Consider the following 25,419-nt stretch of genomic DNA (forward strand, 5'->3'; position numbering starts at 1 on the left):
CCTCCCTCCCTCCCTCCCTCCCTCCCTCCCTCCCTCCCTCCCTCCCTCCCTCCTCCCTCCATTCCTCCCTCCCTCCATTCCTCCTCCCTCCCTACCTCCTTCCCTCCCTCCCTCCCTCCATTCCTCCTCCCTCCTCCCTCCATTCCTCCCTCCCTCCCTCCATTCCTACCTCCCTCCATTCCTCTCTCCCTCCCTCCATTCCTCTGACTACCCCCAACTCCCCTGTATTGAACAAGTGATGAAGAGAGTACCTGACAGCAGCTTGGCCCACTGATACAGAACAAGAACAAAACATCCTTCTCTCCCCCTACCCTGTCACGCCGTGTCCCCCAGCCTTCTCTCCCCCTACCCTGTCACGCCGTGTCCCCCAGCCTTCTCTCCCCTACCCTGTCACGCGTGGCCACCAGCCTTCTCTCCCCTACCCTGTACCCTGTCACGCGCCGTGTCCACCCAGCCTTCTCTCCCCCTAAACCCTGTCACGCCGTGTACCCCCAGCCCTTCTCTCCCCCTACCCTGTCACGCCAATGTCCTCCCAGCCTTCTCTCCCCTACCCTGTCCACGCCGTGTCCTCCAGCCTTCTTCTCCCCCTACCCTGTCACGCCCGTGTCTCCAGCCTTCTCTCTCCCCTACCCTGTCAGACCGTGTCCTCCAGCCTTTCTCTCCCCCTACCCTGTCACGGCCGTGTCCCCAGCCTTTCTCTCACCCCTACCCTGTCACGTCCGTGTCCTCCAGCCCTTCTCCTCCCCTACCCTGTCACGCCGTGTCCCCAGCCTTTCTCTCCTTCCCCTACCCCTGTCACCGCCGTGTTCCCCCAGCCTTCTCTCCCCTACCCTGTCACGCCGTGTCCCCCCCAGCCTTGCCTCTCCCCCTACCCTGTCACGCCGTGGCCACCAGCCTTCTCTCCCCCTACCCGGTCACGCCGTGTCCCCCAGCCTTCTCTCCCCCTACCCTGTCACGCCGTGTCCCCAGCCTTCTCTCCCCCTACCCTGTCACGCCGTGTCCCCCAGCCTTCTCTCCCCCTACCCTGTCACGCCGTGTCCCCCAGCCTTCCTCTCCCCCTACCCTGTCACGCCGTGTCCCCCAGCCTTCTCTCCCCCCTACCCTGTCACGCGCCGTGTCCACCAGCCTTCTCTCTCCCCCTACCCTGTCACGCCGTGTCCACCAGCCTTCTCTCCCCCTACCCTGTCACGCCGTGTCCCCCAGCGCTTCTCTCCCCTACCCTTCACGCCGTGTCCCCCAGCCTCATCTCCCCTACCTGTCACGCCGTGTCCCCAGCCTTCCCTCCCCCTACCGCTGTCACGCCGTGTTTCCCAGCCTTTCTCTCCCCCTACCCTGTCACGCCGTGTCCCCAGCCTTCTCTCTCCCCTACCCTGTCACGCCGTGTCCACCAGCCTTCTCTCCCCCTACCCTGTCACGCCGTGTCCCCAGCCTTCTCTTCCCCTACCCTGTCACGCCGTGTCCCCAGCCTTCTTCTCCCCCTACCCTGTCACCGCCGTGATCCGCCAGCCTTCTCTCCCCCTACCCTGTCACGCCGTGGTCCCCAGCTTCTCCCCCCCCTACCCCTGTCACGGCCGTGTCCCCCAGCCTTCTCTCCTCCCCTACCCTGTCACGCCGTGTCCTCCAGCCTTCTCTCCCCCTACCCTGTCAACGCCGTGTCCCCCAGCCTTCTCTCCCCTACCCTGTCATGCCGTGTCCTCCAGCCTTCCTCTCCCCTACCCCCTGTCACGCCGTGTCCGCTTGCCCAGCCTTCTCTCCCCCTACCCTGTCACGCCCGTGTCCTCCAGCCTTCTCTCCCCCTACCCTGTCACGCCGTGTCCCCCAGCCTTCTCTCCCCCTACCCCTGTCACGCCGTGTCCCCAGCCTTCCTCATTCCCCCTACCCTGTCACGCCGTGTCCCCCAGTTCCCCCAGCCTTCTCTCCCCCAGCCTTCTCTCCCCTACCCTGTCACGCCGTGTCCACCAGCCTCTCTCCCCCTACCCTGTCACGCCGTGTCCCCAGCCTTCTCTTCCCCTCCACCCTGTCACGCCGCGTGTCCCCAGCCTTCTCTCCCCCTACCCTGTCACACGCGCCGTGTCCCCAGCCTTCTCTCTCCCTACCCTGTCACGCCGTGTCCCCCCAGCCTTCTCTCCCCCCTACCCTGTCACGCCGTGTCCCCAGCCTTCTCTCCCCCCTACCCTGTCACGCCGTGTCCCCAGCCTTCTCTCCCCCTACCCTGTCACGCCGTGTCCCCAGCCTTCTCTCTTCCCCCCCTACCCTGTCACAACCGTGTCCCCCAGCCTTCTCTCCCCCTACCCTGTCACCCGTCACGCCGTGTCCCCACCTTCTCTCCCTCCTACCCCTACCCTGTCACGCGTGTCCCCAGCCTTCTCCTCCCCCTACCCTGTCACGCCGTGTCCCCAGCCTTCTCTCCCCCTACCCTGTCATGCCGTGTCTCCAGCCTCCTCTCCCCCCTACCCTGTCATGCAGTGTCTCCAGCCTTCCCCCCCCTACCCTGTCACGCCGTGTCCACCAGCCTTCTCTTCCCTACCCTGTCATGCCGTGTCCCCCAGCCTTCTCTCCCCCTACCCTGTCATGCCGTGTCTCCAGCCTTCTCTCCCCTACCCTGTCACGCCGTGTCCCCCCAGCCTTCTCTCCCCCTACCCTGTCACGCCGTGTCCCCCAGCCTTCGCTCCCCCCTACCCTGTCACGCGCCGTGTCCTCCAGCCTTCTCCCCCCCCTACCCATGTCACGGCCGTGTCCCCCAGCCTTCTCTCCCCCCCTACCCTGTCATGCCGTGTCCCCCAGCCTTCTCTCCCCTACCCTGTCACGCCGTGTCCCCCAGCCTTCTCTCCCCCTACCCTGTCATGATGCCGTGTCCCCCAGCCTTCTCCCCCCGCTACCCTGTCATGCCGTGTCCCCCAGCCTTCTCCCCCCCTAACCCTGTCACGCCGTGTCCACCAGCCTTCTCTCTCCCCTACCCTGTCACGCCGTGTCCCCAGCCTTCTCCCTCCCTAACCCTGTCACGCCGTGTCCACCAGCCTTCTCTCCCCCTACCCTGTCCATGCAGTGTCCCAGCCTTCTCTCCCCCTACCCTGTCATGCCGTGCCCCCAGCCTTCTCTCCCCCTACCTGTCACGCCGTGTCCCCCAGCCTTCTCTCCCCCTACCCTGCCACGCGTGTCCCCCCAGCCTTCTCTCCCCTATCCTGTTCACAATACAACCGTGTCCCCCAGCCTCTCCTCCCCTACCCTTCAATGCCGTGTCCCAACTCTTCTCTCCTACCCACCCTGTCATGGCCGTTCCCCCAGCCTTCTCCCCCCCCCCTAACCCTGTCACGCCGTGTCCCCAGCCTTCTCTCCCCCTACCCCTGTCATGTGCCGTGTCCCCCAGCTTCCTCTCCCCTACCCTGTCATGCCGTGTCCTAGCCAAAATCAGACTCAGTTAATCTCAGACCAGCCTAACAGTCTAAAAACAACCACCCAAATCCTGCCTCCGGTGCTGCCCTTCCCTCTCATATCCCTTCACACAGACAGAACCAACACAACAGACAGACGGGACGGACAGGCAGACAGACAGGGACTCAAAGCTAAAATCTGACTTGACAACAGGACAATCCCTGATCTCAGCTCATCCCAAGCTCTGAAAGACCTGCGTTAAGAANTCCCTCCCTCCCTCCCTCCCTCCCTCCCTCCCTCCCTCCTCCCTTCCCTCCTCCCTCCCTCCCTCCCTCCTCCTCCCTCCATTCCTCCCTCCCTCCCTACCTCCTTCCCTCCCTCCCTCCCTCCATTCCTCCCTCCCTCCCTCCCTCCATTCCTCCCTCCTCCCTCCATTCCTACCTCCCTCCATTCCTCTCTCCCTCCCTCCATTCCTCTGATACCCCCAACTCCCCTGTATTGAACAATGATGAAGAGGTACCTGACAGCAGCTTGGCCCACTGATACAGAACAAGAACAAAACATCCTTCTCTCCCCCTACCCTGTCACGCCGTGTCCCCCAGCCTTCTCTCCCCCTACCCTGTCACGCCGTGTCCCCCAGCCTTCTCTCCCCCTACCCTGTCACGCCGTGGCCACCAGCCTTCTCTCCCCCTACCCTGTCACGCCGTGTCCCCAGCCTTCTCTCCCCCTACCCTGTCACGCCGTGTCCCCCAGCCTTCTCTCCCCCTACCCTGTCACGCCATGTCCTCCAGCCTTCTCTCCCCCTACCCTGTCACGCCGTGTCCTCCAGCCTTCTCTCCCCCTACCCTGTCACGCCGTGTCCTCCAGCCTTCTCTCCCCCTACCCTGTCACGCCGTGTCCTCCAGCCTTCTCTCCCCCTACCCTGTCACGCCGTGTCCCCCAGCCTTCTCTCCCCCTACCCTGTCACGCCGTGTCCTCCAGCCTTCTCTCCCCCTACCCTGTCACGCCGTGTCCCCAGCCTTCTCTCCCCCTACCCTGTCACGCCGTGTCCCCCAGCCTTCTCTCCCCCTACCCTGTCACGCCGTGTCCCCCAGCCTTCTCTCCCCCTACCCTGTCACGCCGTGGCCACCAGCCTTCTCTCCCCCTACCCTGTCACGCCGTGTTCCCCCAGCCTTCTCTCCCCCTACCCTGTCACGCCGTGTCCCCCAGCCTTCTCTCCCCCTACCCTGTCACGCCGTGTCCCCCAGCCTTCTCTCCCCCTACCCTGTCACGCCGTGTCCCCCAGCCTTCTCTCCCCCTACCCTGTCACGCCGTGTCCCCCAGCCTTCTCTCCCCCTACCCTGTCACGCCGTGTCCACCAGCCTTCTCTCCCCCTACCCTGTCAACGCCGTGTCCCCCAGCCTTCTCTCCCCCTACCCTGTCACGCCGTGTCCCCCAGCCTTCTCTCCCCCCTACCCTGTCACGCCGTGTCCCCCAGCCTTCTCTCCCCTACCCTGTCACGCCGTGTCCCCAGCCTTCCCTCCCCCTACCCTGTCACGCCGTGTTTCCCAGCCTTCTCTCCCCCTACCCTGTCACGCCGTGTCCCCCAGCCTTCTCTCTCCCCCTACCCTGTCACGCCGTGTCCACCAGCCTTCTCTCCCCCTACCCTGTCACGCCGTGTCCCCAGCCTTCTCTCCCCCTACCCTGTCACGCCGTGTCCCCAGCCTTCTCTCCCCCTACCCTGTCACGCCGTGTCGCCAGCCTTCTCTCCCCCTACCCTGTCACGCCGTGTCCCCCAGCCTTCTCCCCCCCTACCCTGTCACGCCGTGTCCCCCAGCCTTCTCTCCCCCTACCCTGTCACGCCGTGTCCTCCAGCCTTCTCTCCCCCTACCCTGTCACGCCGTGTCCCCCAGCCTTCTCTCCCCCTACCCTGTCATGCCGTGTCCTCCAGCCTTCTCTCCCCCTACCCTGTCACGCCGTGTCCCCCAGCCTTCTCTCCCCCTACCCTGTCACGCCGTGTCCTCCAGCCTTCTCTCCCCCTACCCTGTCACGCCGTGTCCCCCAGCCTTCTCTCCCCCTACCCTGTCACGCCGTGTCCCCCAGCCTTCTCTTCCCCTACCCTGTCACGCCGTGTCCCCCAGCCTTCTCTCCCCCAGCCTTCTCTCCCCTACCCTGTCACGCCGTGTCCACCAGCCTTCTCTCCCCCTACCCTGTCACGCCGTGTCCCCAGCCTTCTCTTCCCCTACCCTGTCACGCCGTGTCCCCAGCCTTCTCTCCCCCTACCCTGTCACGCCGTGTCCCCAGCCTTCTCTCTCCCTACCCTGTCACGCCGTGTCCCCCAGCCTTCTCTCCCCCTACCCTGTCACGCCGTGTCCCCAGCCTTCTCTCCCCCTACCCTGTCACGCCGTGTCCCCAGCCTTCTCTCCCCTACCCTGTCACGCCGTGTCCCCAGCCTTCTCTCCCCCTACCCTGTCACACCGTGTCCCCCAGCCTTCTCTCCCCCTACCCTGTCACGCCGTGGTCCCCAGCCTTTCTCTCCCCCTACCCTGTCACGCCGTGTCCCCAGCCTTCTCTCCCCCTACCCTGTTCACGCCGTGTCCCCCAGCCTTCTCTCCCCCTACCCTGTCATGCCGTGTCTCCAGCCTTCTCTCCCCCTACCCTGTCATGCAGTGTCTCCAGCCTTCCCCCCCCTACCCTGTCACGCCGTGTCCACCAGCCTTCTCTTCCCTACCCTGTCATGCCGTGTCCCCAGCCTTCTCTCCCCCTACCCTGTCATGCCGTGTCTCCAGCCTTCTCTCCCCTACCCTGTCACGCCGTGTCCCCCAGCCTTCTCTCCCCCTACCCTGTCACGCCGTGTCCCCCAGCCTTCGCTCCCCCTACCCTGTCACGCCGTGTCCTCCAGCCTTCTCCCCCCCTACCCTGTCACGCCGTGTCCCCCAGCCTTCTCTCCCCCTACCCTGTCATGCCGTGTCCCCCAGCCTTCTCTCCCCTACCCTGTCACGCCGTGTCCCCCAGCCTTCTCTCCCCCTACCCTGTCATGCCGTGTCCCCCAGCCTTCTCCCCCCGCTACCCTGTCATGCCGTGTCCCCCAGCCTTCTCCCCCCCTACCCTGTCACGCCGTGTCCACCAGCCTTCTCTCCCCCTACCCTGTCACGCCGTGTCCCCCAGCCTTCTCCCTCCCTACCCTGTCACGCCGTGTCCACCAGCCTTCTCTCCCCCTACCCTGTCATGCAGTGTCCCCAGCCTTCTCTCCCCCTACCCTGTCATGCCGTGTCCCCCAGCCTTCTCTCCCCCTACCCTGTCACGCCGTGTCCCCCAGCCTTCTCTCCCCCTACCCTGCCACGCCGTGTCCCCCAGCCTTCTCTCCCCTACCCTGTCACACCGTGTCCCCCAGCCTTCTCCTCCCCTACCCTGTCATGCCGTGTCCCCACTCTTCTCTCCCCCTACCCTGTCATGCCGTGTCCCCCAGCCTTCTCCCCCCCCCTACCCTGTCACGCCGTGTCCCCAGCCTTCTCTCTCCCTACCCTGTCATGCCGTGTCCCCCAGCCTTCTCTCCCCCTACCCTGTCATGCCGTTGTCCCTAGCCAAAATCATACTCAGTTAATCTCAGACCAGCCTAACAGTCTAAAACAACCACCCAAATCCTGCCTCCGGTGCTGCCCTTCCCTCTCATATCCCTTCACACAGACAGAAACAAACACACAGACAGACGGACGGACAGGCAGACAGACAGGGACTCAAAGCTAAAATCTGACTTGACAACAGGACAATCCCTGATCTCAGCTCATCCCAAGCTCTGAAAGACCTGCGTTAAGAACAACCAACAACAAACAGTCTCTCTATCCTTTCATGTAAAAACCATCTGCCTGGTATACTGTAGGGCAGGGCATCCCAAAGGTTTTCGCTTGGGCCCTCATTCCAGCATTGGGGAACATTCTCAAAATTCTATACATTTTGCCATGTCTAATATGTATCCATGTGATATTTGAGTGGCAAAAAAAATGACAACAATATCTATGGGCTAAAAACCGCCAAATTTAAAAAAGCGTTAGCTGACATGGCTAGTTGATCTCTCTAAGGTACGTAATTACTAACATGACAAGAGGTACTGATGACACACTACCCAATTTCAAAATGGCACCTTGTGAATTCTACAAATTTCAACTTTCAAGAGTAAGTTTAAAACCGGACTGAGTTGGTCTCCCAGTTTGGGTACCTCTGCTGTAGGGAAAACAGGAAATGAATAGCACGTAATAACCTATTGCTGCTGCAGCCTGCTAGAATCATTCCCAGGTGGCTCTCCCGCTTGTTTGTAAATTGAATCAAGTGTCATAAATCCCATAGCGCACCATACCACAGGGGTCAACTGAGGTCAACCACTTATTAAGCCCTGTTAACAGACAGAGAGAGACAGAGAGAGAGAGAGAGACAGAGAGAAGAAGAGAGAGGGTTGGGAGAGACATTGCAGGGAGAGAGATAGAGTGAGAGATATTGTGGGTCTTCAGAAAGAGTTGGCACTCAGATGGAGGACGAGAGAGAGAGAGAGAGAGAGAGACAGACAGACAGAGACAGAGACAGAGAGAGGGACAGACAGACAGAGAGAGAGAGAGAGAGAGAGAGAGAGAGAGAGAGAGAGAGAAGAGAGATAGACAGAGAGATAGACAGAGAGAGAGAGAGAGAGAGAGAGAGAGAGAGAGAGAGAGAGAGAGAGAGAGAGAGAGGAATACAGAGAGAGGAGAGGATGGAGAGAGAGAGAGAAAGAGAGATAGACAGAGAGAGAAAGAGAGACAGAGAGAGAGAGAGAGAGAGAGAGAGAGAAAGAGAGAGAGAGAGAGGAATACAGAGAGAGGAGAGGATGGAGAGAGAGAGAGAGAGAGAGAGAGAGACAGCAGGATGCACGTTAACTACAGCTACCCTCCAAACAGGGAAAGAAGGGCTGACGTGGAGCCAAAGTTACCACACACCCCTTACACAGCAAAACAGCACCGCCGCAACGCTTGACCCCTTTCCACACACACACACACACACACACACACACACACACACACACACACACACACACACACACACACACACACAGGGAGCCCACTTCAGAGATTTAAGCTGTAATTGGATCAGTTTCTATTTAAGGTCCGTGAGTGAAGTTAATGACTGGAGGCCATTTTAAAATGTACTAAATACTAAACAGACTAAATGTACTGAAGACAAAAGAGACTAAATGTACTGAAGAGACTAAAATGTACTGAAGAGACTAAATGTACAAGAGACTAAATGTACTGAAGACAAAAGAGACTAAATGTACTGAAGACAAAAGAGACTAAATGTACTGAAGAGACTAAAATGTACTGAAGAGACTAAATGTACAAGAGACTAAATGTACTGAAGACAAAAGAGACTAAATGTACTGAATACAAAAGAGACTAAATGTACTGAAGAGACTAAAATGTACTGAAGAGACTAAATGTACAAGAGACTAAATGTACTGAAGACAAAAGAGACTAAATGTACTGAAGACAAAAGAGACTAAATGTACTGAAGAGACTAAAATGTACTGAAGAGACTAAATGTACAAGAGACTAAATGTACTGAAGACAAAAGAGACTAAAATGTACTGAAGAGACTAAAATGTACTGAAGAGACTAAATGTACAAGAGACTAAAATGTACTAGAGACTAAAATGTACTGAAGAGACTAAAATGTACTAGAGACTAAAATGTACTGAAGAGACTAAAATGTACTGAAGAGACTAAAATGTACTAGAGACTAAATGTACTAGAGACTAAATGTACTGAAGAGACTAAATGTACTGAAGATACTAAAATGTACTAGAGACTAAATGTACTAGAGACTAAATGTACTGAAGAGACTAAATGTACTAAACAGACTAAATGTACTGAAGAGACTAAATGTACTATAGACTAAAGAGACTAAAATGTACTGAAGAGACTAAATGTACTAGTGACTAAAGAGACTGAAATGTACTGAAGAGACTAAAATGTACTAGAGACTAAAGATACTAAAATGTACTGAAGAGACTAAAATGTACTAGAGACTAAATGTACTAGAGACTAAGTGTACTAGAGACTAAATGTACTGAAGAGACTAAAGGTACTGAAGAGACAAAAATGTACTGAAGAGACTAAAATGTACTAGAGACTAAAATGTACTAGAGACTAAATGTACTGAAGAGACTAAAATGTACTGAAGACTAAAATGTACTAGAGACTAAAATGTTCTAGAGACTAAAATGTACTGAAGAGACTAAAATGTACTAGAGACTAAAATGTTCTAGAGACTAAAATGTACTGAAGAGACTAAAATGTACTAGAGACTAAAATGTACTAGAGACTAAAATGTACTAGAGACTAAAATGTACTAGAGACTAAATGTACTGAAGAGTATAAAATGTACTAAAGAGTCTAAATGTACTAAAGACTAAATGTACTAGAGACTAAATGTACTAGAGACTAAATGTACTAGAGACTAAATGTACTAAAGAGACTAAATGTACTAAAGAGACTAAATGTACTAAAGAGACTAAATGTACTGAAGAGACTAAAGAGGATAGAGGAAAGGAAAGATTACAAAAACGACCGTCTGTGGGAGAGGAGGAGGACAGGAGGAGGAGAGGACAGGAGGAGGACAGGAGGGGGAGAGGACAGGAGGAGAGGACAGGAGGAGGAGAGGACAGGAGGAAGACAGGAGGAGGAGAGGACAGGAGGAGGAGGAGAGGACAGGAGTAGAGGACAGGAGGATGAGAGGACAGGAGGAGAGGACAGGAGGAGGAGAGGACAGGAGGAGAGGACAGGAGGAGGAGAGGACAGGAGGAGAGGACAGGAGGAGGAGAGGACAGGAGGAGGAGAGGACAGGAGGAGGAGAGGACAGGAGAGGAGGAGGACAGGAGGAGAGGACAGGAGAGGAGGAGGACAGGAGGAGAGGACAGGAGAGGAGGAGGACAGGAGGAGAGAGGACAGAAGGAGGAGAGGACAGGAGGAGGACAGGATGAGGAGAGGACAGGAGAAGGACAGGAGGAGGAGGACAGGAGGAGGACAGGAGGAGGAGAGGACAGGAGGAGGAGAGGACAGGAGAAGGACAGGAGGAGGAGGACAGGAGGAGGACAGGAGGAGGAGAGGACAGGAGGAGGACAGGAGGAGAGGACAGGAGGAGGACAGGAGGAGGAGGACAGGAGGAGGACAGGAGGAGGAGAGGACAGGAGGAGAGGACAGGAGGAGGAGAGGACAGGAGGAGGACAGGAGGAGAGGACAGGAGGAGGAGAGGACAGGAGGAGGACAGGAGGAGAGGACAGGAGAAGGACAGGAAGAGGAGGACAGGAGGAGGAGAGGACAGGAGGAGAGGACATGAAGCAGAGAGAGAACGGTTTTAAAAGAGGAAGGGATAGAGACGTATAGAGGGATGGAAAGAGAGAGAAACACAGACACGCACAAAGTAAGATGTGCAATGTTCTGATCATAATGGACAAGAGCTGTCTCTATCACTGACGTCCCTTGCATTTAATATGTGTGTGTTGGGTATGTACTGTAGGTGTGAGGGAGAGAGAGAGAGGTGATGAGGATCTGTCTCTATCAGCAGCCCACCCACCCCAGAGAGCAGAGCCAGCCACCAGGAGATCACTACCAATGACACAGGGCTGTGGACTAGATAAAGGCTGTGTGGGAGAATATCTATAGTTACAGTATTGCATATGGGTGTGTTGGGATGTATGGTGAAATCTACCACATCATTACAGTTGAATGTCTATGATATGGTTACTGTACTTGTGACATTGTAACATCCAGGGGTACTTTATGTGGTGGAGTCTTAAACATCAACAACAGTCCATCATCTCCCCTCTGTATTGACTCCATCAATATTCATCTATTCTCTCTCTTATCTTTGTCCCTATCTCTTAGTCAATGGCAGACTCTCTCATCTTCCCCTTTCTACATGTCATTCATTTAGCAGAGGCTCTTATCCAGAGCGATTTACAGTATTGAGTCCATACAATTTTCATACTTTTTCTTCATACAGGTCCCCCTCGGGAATCGAACCAGCAGCCCAGGAGTTACAAACGCCGTGCTCTACCAACTGAGCTACAAGGGACATTCTCTCGCTCACATATCTCATCCCCCCCCTTTCTCTCTCTGAGACGATAAACAAATCACTTGTGGATTGTAAAGGACAAACTGCTGTTCGACTCCCTCTGTGTGTGTGTGTATTCCAATATGGCAGCCACTACTGAGTATATCTGCCCCTATGTATCCAAATCACATCCTCAATCTCCCTTCCAGTGCATTAACATACAACTGCAGCCCTGATGTATTCCTACCAGTGGACTCAGAGATGCTGTTGTTCCATAAATGTTGTTCCAGACGTTTGTACCTGCCGGGACCTTCTGGAGTGGTCTCTCTCGTGGCAATGCTTGATTTATTCATGCATTTCCCTTGGGTTGAACCTTCAATAACCCAGGTAACCGGTAATAACCCAGGTAACCTTTAATAACCCGGGTAACCTTCAATAACCCAGGTAACCTTTAATAACCCATGTAACCGTTAATAACCCATGTAACCGTTAATAACCCAGGTAACCGTTAATAACCCGGGTAACCATTAATAACCCGGGTACCATGTAATAACCCATGTAACCGGTAATAACCCGGGTAACCTTTAATAACCCGGATAACTTTCAATAACCCAGGTAACCTTTAATAACCCATGTAACCGTTAATAACCTATGTAACCGGTAATAACCCAGGTAACCTTTAATAACCCAGGTAACCGTTAATAACCCAGGTAACTGTTAATAACCCAGGTAACCGTTAATAACCCAGGTAACCTTTAATAACCGTTAATAACCCAGGCAACCATGAATAACCCAGGTAACCATTAATAACCCAGGTAACCGTTAATAACCCAGGTAACCGCTAATAACCCAGGTAACCGTTAATATCCCAGGTAACCGTTAATAACCCAGGTAACCGTTAATAACCCAGGTAACCATTAGTAACCCGGGTAACCGTGAATAACCCAGGTAACCGTTAATAACCCAGGTAACCGTTAATAACCCAGGTAACCATTAATAACCCAGGTAACCGTTAATAACCCAGGTAACCGTTAATAACCCAGGTAACCGTTAATATCCCAGGTAACCGTTAATAACCCAGGTAACCGTTAATAACCCAGGTAACCATTAGTAACCCGGGTAACCGTGAATAACCCAGGTAACCGTTAATAACCCAGGTAACCGTTAATAACCCAGGTAACCTTTAATAACCCAGGTAACCTTTAATAACCCAGGTAACCTTTAATAACCCAGGTAACCTTTAATAACCCAGGTAACCTTTAATAACCCGGGTACCCTTTAATAACCCGGGTAACCGTTAATAACCCAGGTAACCGTTAATAACCCGGGTAACCGTTAATAACCCAGGTAACCTTTAATAACCCAGGTAACCTTTAATAACCCAGGTAACCTTGAATAACCCGGGTAACCTTTAATAACCCGGGTAACCTTTAATAACCCGGGTAACCGTTAATAACCCGGCTCATCGACACAGATTAACAAACAATAAATCCTAGGATTAATAACAACATATGGTTGTGTGCTTCTTTTGTTTCATAGAAGAGAATAATACAATTACATTTCCTTTGGGTTTGGTGGAGGTGGTATAGGTTTAGTGAACTAACTGATTTGCTCTTTTTTTAAATATAATTTTTAAGTAACAGGTTCCTCTTGATAATTTGCATTATCATTGTCATTCAAAATGTGTTATGGAAAAATGTGTAGAATAGCAGGAAATTGGCTTTAAACTGCAACATTTTATCTCGGCATCTTGGCAAAATGTGTAGAATATAATTATTAATACAAAATATATATATATATATATATATACAAAAAATGTGTTGAAATGCAGGAAGTTAGCTGTGTTTTCCAAAAACAATCCTGGCCTTGAGGTCTGTGCCCCGGGGACTGGGCGTGTTGTGCCAAGGTGGGAATTCAACCTTTTATTATAACATTTACTTGAGAGGATTCATTTAAAGTCAATACTAGGCGTAATCCATTTCAAGGACATTAGAGACCCACAATATTGTAATTGTGTCTCTGTGTCCTCAACTGAAAAACAATCCCCTCATTGGCTATCGATGATGCTACTGCCTTTAGTGGACAGATCAGCATCTTTAGGTTGTTAGACTCAGTACAGACAACATTCTCATAAAACACTAAGTGACATCAATTATTCCTTGTGGTCGCCTAGTAACTTCATCTTTGCCATGGCAATAAACCGCACCTCTATAATGTGAAAACATGAACATATCACATAAACTATGATAACATCACCCAATCTGCAAATCTAAACGTGACAATGGCCGCAATCAAACCATTGATGTATAACTGATATACACACAATACATTGAACATATTTCTACGTATTTTATAATATTGTTAATGTGCCTTACCGAGCAGTGTCAGGTAGGTAATGTAGAAATACTGTCCTGTGTCGTGCGTCGCCTCGCTGGTTCTCTTCACCGCCGCAGCAGGTCGCTCGCGGAGCTAAATATTTTCGCTCTTGTCCCGCCCTTTCCACACGCTGATTGGTCCTTCACTGCGCTTCCTGAAACACAATGCACACTTTTTTATTTCAGTAGCTGTTGTTGTTACATTTTTATATGTCCGGAATCGAGTTTGTCTACGAGAGATTGAGTTTTTGTATTTTATTATTTTTTCCAAAATAAGTCTGTTCACGCATTAGCTGCTTGGTGTAGAACGCCCCTTGAGTGCTTGAACAACTTGGGAGTTGTAGTTCTTATGTTTACCGTGCCTTTGCCACTGCCATAATGGGGGATGTCAATAAAAACTACAACCGACAACCAGTTTGGTGGCCAGCTGATTGGTGTTTACTCGGAAAACCACGTCCCCTTTGGCTAGCCAGTTTTGATCATGCAGAAAACTTTGAATTAGAAAATAAAATACACGACTAGCTAGCCACGGAAAATGAGCCCTACTTCGCTATAAATAAGCAATCTTCCACTTCTGTCTACTGTAAACAGGTATGTAGCTAAAGGCGGCGTTGCTATTTCACCAACTAACGTTAGCGAATCGTTTTTGTTTAGCTAGCTAAGATAGTAAACGTTACAGTACCTGTTTGGCTAGTTAGTAATTTAGCGTATTCCCGCACCTAGATGATTCAAACTGAATATAGTAACTAGCTAACTGATCATGAGAAATTCCCCTCATCGTTGTTAGAGGATGTCTAGCTTGTTGGTGATCATAGCTAACTGTGTGTTGGTCGATTGTAGCTAATCATTTCCATAATTGTCCTAATCAACGTAACTGTATAAACTAACGTTAGTTAGCTAATCTTAGTTGTGTAACTTAAATTATCCACGTTTCTGGCACTGCCAGTGGCAGGTGACCCCTAACCTCCTAACCGAGGTAAATTTAGTATTATATTCACATATTCAACAGACATTCGCCAAATACCATTAAAAGCGGTATAAATCAGTAACTAATTCACCGTTTGTCACAGAAACATCAAACTAAGTATATTTTATTCTATACATGTCTAGCACACTTTTACAATCTTTGTTTTGAGTAAAAGTTCCAGTTTTGACTTGGTAGAAACACATCAATTCTAAAATATTGCATTTTAAAGATGAAGAAATCAATATCCAATTCAGTGATTGTCGCAGAAAAAAAGTGAAAATATGTATTTATTTGCAATAACTTAAAAAATGTCAAGTGAAATTTGTTCTATATGAAGTTACACAATGTTTATGTAGTTGTACAATGTTTACAATCTTAAATTGTATGCCAAATCAATATTTGCATTTTTAGTGCAACACTTCCACATTTTAAACTAGCTACAAGGCACAACAGTCATTTATTTGTATGTCTCTAATATAACAGAAAAGAGGCCCATTACAATCATTTTCAAGTCCTTTTTTGTCATCCCCAGACAAGCTGAATTGCACCATTTCCTCAGGTAATAGATTCAACAGTTCAACACTTATAGCCACATTTTTTATACCCTGGGTAACAGTGGTCAATTTATTAGGTACAAACCCCCTATGCATATGGAGCAGCGTGAATTCAGAACTGTTGATGAACCTGGGAAAGGAGATAAGACTGTTCAAGATTTTAAGTCCAGTTGGAGTTTGTTACACTCTGTACACCATCACAGACTGTGCTGTCATTTTGCACATTCTAAAGTTCAAACAAACAGTAACAGAATACTTCTCTGTATGCTTTAGTGTCTAGTTTTAATTTTTGTCAATTTTACCAGGCAAGTCAGTTAAGAACAAATTCTTATTTTCAATGACGTGGGTTAACTGCCTGTTCAGGGGCAGAGCGACAGATTTGTACCTTGTCAGCTCGGGGGTTTGAACTTGCAACCTTCCGGTTACTAGTCCAACGCTCTAACCACTAGGCTACCCTGCTGCCCCAGTAAGCCAAAACCATGGGACTTGGTGTATGTAGGAGCAATTTATTTTCATGAATAGGATGGTGAACCTAATAAAGTGGCAACTGAGTGTAGATATCGCAAACACCTCCTTTTGAGCAGTGTCTGTCTGTCTCATACGTTTGATCAATGGGTTTAATGGTAAATCTGATCCCCAAGGTCCTCATAGGCTCACTTGGATATATAGAGTTGAAGGTAAAGAAAAGATTATGAAACTGGGACTTTAAAACACTGGCAGAAGTCTTTCATCCACATCCATTCATAATATATGTGTTTTAAAGTATACATAACCTTCTAAGACCACTGTCTTTCTGGATGTTTTAAAAGGGTTTGCAAATAGTTCTTTCTGCAAGGAATGTGAATTGAAAGGGATATGGTAATACCTATGTAGGTGATGTAGTTTCTACATTGGTATAATGTGTAGTAGTTGCACACCTCCCTGCTGAATTAAACGATCGAAACGAGCAGGGACCTTAATGTTACCTGAATTTGTCCGTTAGAAACTCTCGTGTTTGGGACTAATGATTACACCGCAGTTGTCATCAAACGGTGACCTCACTATAATGAAATGTCATGAGTAGTTGGAAATGTAATTAGCTCATTTGTGGCAGAGTGTAACGTTACTCAAGTCAAGACCCTAATCAAGGAGGAGGAGGCTGTATGGGGTAGCTACAGTACACGGGGGTGGTACTGGTGGATGGGAGTTATGGCTAGAGACATCTGTTGTTGTTTTGCAACTGCTGTACATTTCTCCACAGCAGCTTATCGGACCAGTCAGCCGTCCATACGCCTTGCTTTATGTGACAAATGACTCTCGTGGACATTTTAAATGAGGTTTTAACGGCCTGTAAATAAAACCTCTTCATTTTACAATGTGATAATGCACGACTGCCTAAATTAACGTCTCGGGTGGATGTATAGCTTGGTCTTTTGTATCGTAACAGTCAGACAACTGAGGTCGTTGAAAGTGATGATGTCATGTTCTGCAGGTCCAGTAGCCCGGCTAATCAGCGTGTGGCCGACAGTAGCGTTGTCCAGATGACAGGCAATGGAGAGAAGCATAGCATCAGATAAGAAAGAACATGTCCAATACTTTTTCCTTTCCGCTATTGTCCCCCACTCTTCACTGCTGGGTGGAATGTTTCTAGTCTCAGTGCCCTTAGGCTGCTATCAAGTCCTTTCAAATCAGAGGCCTTGAAGGAGATGTGTCAAGCTTGTGGTGAGATTATTGGGACATGGCCTAAGGAGTCTCAGCACTGCTCTAGCGAAAAGTTGCCCCTGTGTTCTGCTCCAGGATCAGTTTCCCCTGCCTCCATCCTGGTCTCAATGGAATACATGGGGATGAAGCTGACCTGAGAGCAGTGCTCAGAGCTATGGTTTTTATCAACGGCCTCTGAAGACACTGCCTGCCTAGACAGAAATAGAGCTTCCACACAGTGAAGTGCTGTCTGGTAATTATTATTATTCATATTTTTTTAATTGAAACTTTATTTAACTAGGCAAGTCAGTTACTATCAAATTCTTATTTACAATGGCCTACACTGTGCCAAATGTAGAGCACCTATGGGACTCCCAATCACAGCCGGATGTGATACAGCCCGGATTCAAACCAGGGACTGTAGTGATGCTTCTTGCACTGAGATGCATCGACTTAGACCGCTGCGCCACTCGGGAGCGGCCAAAGGTGATGTCATGCAGTACATAATGCTGCTGAATGTTTCAGTCAGAGGAGGAAAGAGAATCGTAGCTTGCCTGCTCGGTAGCACCAGGGGTACCAGCATTTCCGTTGACTGGCAATTCTGGTCTTTTGTCCCCAAAAAATGAAGAAATGTCATAAATGAAACTGTTGCCGGCCAAAATGACCCGGAGGAAAAATCCCATAGCAAAATAATGCTTTTTATTCATTGATGGAAATACCTTTTATTTAAATGCTTATCGATTTATAGGTTCATTTTCATATTTTTGTGGAATTTAAATTGGGCTGTGTGTATTTTCGTTAGCCATTATATCTTATTTATCCAACACAACTATCACACGTGCACAGCATACAGAGCCTGTTCTGAGAGGGGTTTCTCCTGCTGCTCCTCAGCCATTTGCTGCTGGAGGAAAACATGTTTTAGAGACTGACAGACAGGGTCTGGTGGTGCAGTTCTCACTCTCAGACTGACAGACAGGGTCTGGTGGTGCAGTTCTCACTGTCAGACTGACAGACAGGGTCTGGTGGTACAGTTCTCACTGTCAGACTGACCGACAGGGTCTGGTGGTGCAGTTCTCACTGTAGGACTGACACAGGGTCGGTCTGGTGGTGCAGTTCTCCCTGTCAGACTGACAGACAGGGTCTGGTTGTGCAGTTCTCACTGTCAGACTGACACAGGGTCTGGTGGTGCAGTTCTCCCTGTCAGACTGACAGACAGGGTCTGGTGGTGCAGTTCTCACTCTCAGACTGACAGACAGGGTCTGGTGGTGCAGTTCTCACTGTCAGACTGACAGACAGGGTCTGGTGGTACAGTTCTCACTGTCAGACTGACACAGGGCTGGTGGTGCAGTTCTCACTGTCAGACTGACACAGGGTCTGGTGGTACAGTTCTCACTGTCAGACTGACACAGGGTCTGGTGGTACAGTTCTCACTGTCAGACTGACACAGGGTCTGGTGGTGCAGTTCTCACTGTCAGACTGACAGACAGGGTCTGGTGGTGCAGTTCTCCCTCTCAGACTGACAGACAGGGTCTGGTGGTGCAGTTCTCACTCTCAGACTGACAGACAGGGTCTGGTGGTGCAGTTCTCCCTCTCAGACTGACCGACAGGGTCTGGTGGTGCGGTTCTCACTGTCAGACTGACCGACAGGGTCTGGTGGTGCAGTTCTCACTGTCAGACTGACAGACAGGGTCTGGTGGTGCAGTTCTCACTGTCAGACTGACAGACAGGGTCTGGTGGTGCAGCTATCCCTGTCAGACTGACCGACAGGGTCTGGTGGTGCAGTTCTCACTGACAGACAGGGTCTGGTGGTGCAGTTCTCCCTGTCAGACTGACAGACAGGGTCTGGTGGTGCAGTTCTCCCTGTCAGACTGACAGACAGGGTCTGGTGGTGCAGTTCTCCCTCTCAGACTGACAGACAGGGTCTGGTGGTGCAGTTCTCCCTGTCAGACTGACAGACAGGGTCTGGTGGTGCAGTTCTCCCTGTCAGACTGACAGACAGGGTCTGGTGGTGCAGTTCTCCCTCTCAGACTGACAGACAGGGTCTGGTGGTGCAGTTCTCCCTCTCAGACTGACAGACAGGGTCTGGTGGTGCAGTTCTCACTGACAGACAGGGTCTGGTGGTGCAGTCCTCCCTGTCAGAGTAACCAACACAGTACTTGGAAAGCATAACTACTGTAGAAATGATTATTTTGTGAGTAACCTAATTTATCTTCCTTTATTTCTGCCTTCTAGTGAGTTTATCCAACCTGTCATCTCCTACCATTCTGATAGATTGGAGACGGTCAGAAAACATGATTGCAATGTTAAGCATTTGGTTGATATTCTATTGGTTACTTCTAGGCAGATGCCCCATGGGGCAGAGTGGCCCACACGCACTTTAAATGTTAGAAATCACTAGTAAAAACCTTTCTCGTGAATGACTTCATTACTGATCGCAGATTTGATTGCATGTTTCTCACTGAAGAATGGCTGTTTTCAGTGTCGATTTTAGTGAAGTCTGCCCCCCCCCCCCCCATTGGAATACAGGTTTTCATACTGAGAAAAGGGTGGAGGGACAGCCTCTATTTTTACCAATACTCTCAGCTGTAGGGACATTTCATTTGGTGCCTATGGGTCTGTTGATCATCATGCTATTCTGTTTAAATATCAGCCTCGGCCCACCAGTGCTGACCATAACCCTGTATAGCCCAACAAAACACTGCCCCACTTCCTTTACTGATTTCTCTCACCTATTGTCCTTGAGAACTGTCATCATTGTGTTTGGTGATTTTAATATTCATGTTGACAAAAGAGACTGACCATTGATTTTTCTGAATCTTTTGAATTCTATGGACTTTATCCAACATGTTACTGGGCCCACACATGACCATGGTACTCTGGACCTGGTTATTACCAATGGGCTTTCTACTGGGCCCACCCATAACCACGGCCATACTCTGGACCTGGTTATTACCAAGGGGCTTTCTACTAGACCTGGTTATTACCAAGGGGCTTTCTACTGGGCCCACCCATAACCACGGCCATACTCTGGACCTGGTTATTACCAAGGGGCTTTCTACTGGACCTGGTTACTACCAAGGGGCTTTCTACTGGACCTGGTTACTACCAAGGGGCTTTCTACTGGACCTGGTTACTACCAAGGGGCTTTCTACTGGACCTGGTTATTACCAAGGGGCTTTCTACTGGACCTGGTTACTACCAAGGGGCTTTCTACCGGACCTGGTTATTACCAAGGGGCTTTCTACCGGACCTGGTTATTACCAAGGGGCTTTCTACCGGACCTGGTTATTAGCAAGGGGCTTTCTACTGGGCCCACCCATAACCACGGCCATACTCTGGACCTGGTTATTACCAAGGGGCTTTCTACTGGACCTGGTTACTACCAAGGGGCTTTCTACTGGACCTGGTTACTACCAAGGGGCTTTCTACTGGACCTGGTTACTACCAAGGGGCTTTCTACTGGACCTGGTTACTACCAAGGGGCTTTCTACCGGACCTGGTTATTACCAAGGGGCTTTCTACCGGACCTGGTTATTACCAAGGGGCTTTCTACCGGACCTGGTTATTACCAAGGGGCTTTCTACCGGACCTGGTTATTACCAAGGGGCTTTCTACCGGACCTGGTTATTAGCAAGGGGCTTTCTACCGGACCTGGTTATTAGCAAGGGGCTTTCTACCGGACCTGGTTATTAGCAAGGGGCTTTCTACCGGACCTGGTTATTACCAAGGGGCTTTCTACTGGACCTGGTTATTACCAAGGGGCTTTCTATTGACATATCTTCTATTGTTGGATGTTGCTTTATCTGATCACCACTGTGGATGTTTTACTTCCTTGTAGCCCGTAGCAACAGGGTAATACTGAACGCATTATTAATAAGAAACACTATCTGACCTCTGAAGTTGCTACAGGATTTTCTTAAGTGTATATATCCACCTGTTCTGCCTTCCTCTTGTGATGATTTTAGTTGATCACTTTTAATAGCAAGTTAAGGGAAACCATTGATAGCACAGCTGCAGTGAAGATGAAAAGGCCACAACCAAACCGAGAGGCCCTTGGATGAGTGAGGAAACTAATGCAATGAAAGAGATTGCAGAAAGGCAAGGTGGAAGTGTAGAAATTCTGTTGCAGGTCCGTTATGATATTCTGAGAGAGCAACTTGGCATATCTAACAAGGCAATTAGAAACGCCAGACTGGCTCATTTCTCTAACTCGATCACTAATACTCTGAATAATTAGAGAGTGCTGTTCTCCACCATTGATGGCCTGATAAATCCTAACCACTGCAAACCTATGTGAACTTTCCTCCACATGTAAATGTGATGAGTTTGAGGCATATTTCAGACATTAGGCTGGGTATCGGTCAAGCTAGACCTGATGATACGTGCCCTAGCCTACCACGCAAAGGCACTATGGATTTATTTCTCCTGGTTGACGTGCTCAGGAAAGGGACATAACAACATCCGGTCGTGGCTGCGACACAGCTCGGGCTCTAACCTGACTCTGCAGTGACGCCTCTAGCACTGCCACGCTCGGGCCCGAACCTGACTCTGCAGTGACGCCTCTAGCACTGCCACGCTCGGGCTCGAACCTGACTCTGCAGTGACGCCTCTAGCACTGCCACGCTCGGGCTCGAACCTGACTCTGCAGTGACGCCTCTAGCACTGCCACAGCTCGGGCTCTAACCTGACTCTGCAGTGACGCCTCTAGCACTGCCACTCTCGGGCTCGAACCTGACTCTGCAGTGACGCCTCTAGCACTGCCACAGCTCGGGCTCTAACCTGACTCTGAAGTGACGCCTCTAGCACTGCCACTTGGGAGGCGCAGATGGAATGTTTACCTGGTTATACATAGTCATCGCCCTCCAAGGCTAGATGTTGTTTGTTGACATAGACATTACTAGCACAGAAAAAAATAAGGCCTACATTTTGACCTCAACCAGAAGCAATAAAGTAGCCTAAATGCGGTATTATAGTCAAAAAGTAGGTTCTGTAACATTGGATTGTGTTCTCTGTCCTCTTCCTCCTCCCCTCCTCTCCTCATAACCTACTTTATGTAACATTGGATTGTGTTCTCTGTCCTCTTCCTCCTCCCATGCTCTCCCGTGGACCCTTCGCTCCTCAGGTCCTGCCCCCCAGCCTTCTCTGAAGCGATCCCTGTCCCTGTAGCGGCCTTCACAACACACACAGAAACACACGTACACACACACATACACACACACGTACACACACGTGGGCCTCTGGACGAGGATGACAATGGAAGAGATGAAGAATGAAGCGGAGATGACCTCGATGGTTTCCATGACACTCTACACTGTGATGTACCCCGTCTTCCACGAGGTAAAGAGGATTGGGTAAAGATGCAGTGTTTCTTCACACAGTGTGTGTGTGTGTGTTCTCTGTAAGGTTATACCCAGATACACTTTTCCCCAAAGTTCCTTGTTGTACTATCACTGTGAGGACTTCTGGTACCCACAAGGATAGTAAAACCAAACCACACACACTCTTCTTCAATGGTGTTTGTGTGTACCAGTGCACTGTAGGGGGTTTCTGCTGTGTTAGCTAATGAGATGAACTTCCATGTATGTAGCTACTAGCTATGCAGTTTGAAGTGTTTTCATGTTGTGCTAATTAGTATAGCTCTGTGTTTCCTTGTTTGTGAGATGTGTGTGTATATGCTATGTTAATGAGAAGATATCTGTTAGAAGGGTTTTGATGCATTGATAATGTGTTTACAGTTGGAGAGAGTGAAGCTGTCGGCAGCACAGACCCTGAGGGCAGCGTTTATAAAGGTAAGGAGGTGGAGGGACAGGACAGGACAGCATTTATAAAGGTAAGGACCCATACACCAAATCACTCTTCATGGGAGATGGGAGGGAGATGGAGGGAGATGGAGGGAAAGGACAGCATTTATAAAGGGAGGGAGATGGAGGGAGAGGACAGCATTTATAAACGTAGGGAGATGGAGGGACAGGACAGGACAGCATTTATAAAGGGAGGAGATGGAGGGACAGGACAGCATTTATAAAGGGAGGGAGATGGAGGGAGAGGACAGCATTTATAAAGGGAGGGAGGTGGAGGGACAGGACAGCATTTATAAAGGGAGGGAGGTGGAGGGACAGGACAGCGTTTATAAAGGGAGGGAGGTGGAGGGACAGGACAGCATTTATAAAGGGAGGGAGGTGGAGGGACAGGACAGCATTTATAAAGGGAGGTGGAGGGACAGGACAGCGTTTATAAAGGGAGGGAGATGGAGGGACAGGACAGCATTTATAAACGTAGGGAGGTGGAGGGACATGACAGCATTTATAAAGGGAGGGAGAGGACAGCATTTATAAACGTAGGGAGGTGGAGGGACATGACAGCATTTATAAACGTAGGGAGGTGGAGGGACATGACAGCATTTATAAAGGGAGGGAGATGGAGGGAAAGGACAGCATTTATAAAGGGAGGGAGATGGAGGGAGAGGACAGCATTTATAGACGTAGGGAGGTGGAGGGACATGACAGCATTTATAAAGGGAGGGAGATGGAGGGAGAGGACAGCATTTATAAATGTAGGGAGGTGGAGGGACAGGACAGCATTTATAAACGTAGGGAGGTGGAGGGACAGGACAGCATTTATAAACGTAGGGAGGTGGTGGGACAGGACAGCATTTATAAACGTAGGGAGATGGAGGGACAGGACAGCGTTTTATAAAGGTAGGGAGGTGGAGGGACAGGACAGCATTTTATAAAGGTAAGGACCCATACACCAAATCACTCTTCATGGGAAAGGACAGGAGTTTATGAGAAACAGAATAGTCCTGAGGGGTATTTTAGCAAGCAGGATGAGATGTTTCTACAACTTGATTGGAGTCCACCTGTGGTAAATTCAATCGATTGGACATGATTTGGAAAGGCACACACCTGTCTATATAAGTTCCCACAGTTGACAGTGCATGTCAGAGTAAAAACCAAGCCATGAGGTCGAAGGAATTGTCCGTAGAGACAGGATTGTGTCGAGGCACAGATCTGGGGAAGGGTACCCAACAATTTCTGCAGCATTGAAGGTCCCCAAGAACACAGGGCCTCCATCATTCTTAATTGGACGAAGTTTGGAAACCCCAAGACTCTTCCTAGAGCTGGCTGCCCAGCCAAACTGAGCAATCAGGGGAGATAGGCTTTGGTCAGGGAGGTGACCAAGAACCCGATGGTCACTCTGACCGAGCTCTAGAGTTCCTCTGTGGAGATGGGAGAACCTTCCAGAAGGACAACCAGCTCTGTAGCACTCAACCAATCAGGCCTTTATGGTCGAGTGCACAGACGGAAGCCACTACTCAGAAAAAGGCATATGGCAGCCCACTTGGAGTTTGCCAACAGGCACCTAAAAACTCTGACCATGAGAAACAATATTTTCTGGTCTGATGAAACCAAGATTTACTATTTGGCCTGAATGCCAAGTGTCACGTCTGGAGGAAACCTGGCACCATCCCTAGAATGAAGCATGGTGGTGGCAGCATCATGCTATGGGTATGTTTTTCAGAGGCAGGGACTGGGAGACTAGTCAGGATCAAGGTAAAGATGAACAGAGCAAAGTACAGAGAGATCCTTAATGAAAACCTGCTCCAGAGCGCTCAGGACCTCAGATTGGGGCGAAGGTTCACCTGCCAACAGGACAATGACCCCAAGCACACAGCCAAGACAACGCAGGAGTCGCTTTGGGACATTTTCTTTAAATTGAGTCCTTGAGTGTCCCATCCAGAGCCTGGAATTGAACCCAATCGAACATCTCTGGAGAGACCTGAAAATAGCTGTGCAGCAACGCTCCCCATCCAACCTGACAGAGCTTGAGTAGAATGGAAGAAACTCCCCAAATACAGGTGTGCCAAGCTTGTAGCATCATACCCAAGAATACTCAAGGCTGTAATCACTGCCAAAGGTGCTTCAACAAAGTACTGAGTAATGGCTGTAACCTACCAAAATGTGGAAAAGGTTAAGGGGTCTGAATACTTTCTGAAGGCACTGTAAACAGAACCAGTCAAAAGTTTGGACGCAGCTACTTATTGAAGGGTTTTTCTTTAGTTTAACTACTTTCTTCTTTGTAGAATAATAGTGAAGACATCAAAACTATGAAATAACACATATGAAATCATGTAGTAACCAAAAAAAAGTGTTAAACAAATCAAAATATATTTGAGATTCTTCAAATAGCCACCCTTTGTCTTGATGACAGCTTTGCACACTCTTGACATTCTCTCAACCAGCTTCACCTGGAATGCTTTTCCAACAGTCTTGAAGGAGTTCACATATATGCTGAGCACTTGTTGGCTGCTTTTCCTTCACTCTGCGTTCCAACTCATCCCAAACCATCTCAATTGGGTTGAGGTTGGGTGATTGTGGAGGCCAGGTCATCTGATGCAGCGCTCCATCACTCT

The 25,419-nt window shown here is 50.1% G+C and overlaps 2 protein-coding genes across 4 annotated transcripts in view; one reads left to right on the plus strand and one right to left on the minus strand.

Annotated features, from left to right (window-relative positions):
* Positions 1-13,911, minus strand: part of LOC109909618 (neuroserpin-like) — a 51,279-nt gene extending 37,368 nt beyond the window's left edge. Inside the window, 1 exon segment of the mRNA XM_031795387.1 lies at positions 13,806-13,911. The gene's annotated coding sequence lies outside the window, so the exon portion shown is untranslated.
* Positions 13,912-14,237: 326 nt separating this feature from the next.
* Positions 14,238-25,419, plus strand: part of LOC109884319 (programmed cell death protein 10-like) — a 35,433-nt gene continuing 24,251 nt past the window's right edge. For 2 of the 3 annotated variants that reach the window (XR_004203923.1, XM_020476295.2), the window contains exons 1-3: positions 14,238-14,396; positions 22,129-22,343; positions 22,742-22,795. Coding sequence is in view for 1 of the 3 variants with exons in the window: in XM_020476295.2 (XP_020331884.1) it covers positions 22,254-22,343; positions 22,742-22,795 (144 nt within the window). In the remaining 2 variants the exon portion in view is untranslated. The remainder of the gene's footprint in view (positions 14,397-22,128; positions 22,344-22,741; positions 22,796-25,419) is intronic. The other variant, XR_004203924.1, reaches the window with a different exon arrangement.

This window comes from Oncorhynchus kisutch, linkage group LG18 (assembly GCF_002021735.2).
Source record: "Oncorhynchus kisutch isolate 150728-3 linkage group LG18, Okis_V2, whole genome shotgun sequence".
Classification (NCBI taxonomy): Eukaryota; Metazoa; Chordata; class Actinopteri; order Salmoniformes; family Salmonidae; genus Oncorhynchus; species Oncorhynchus kisutch.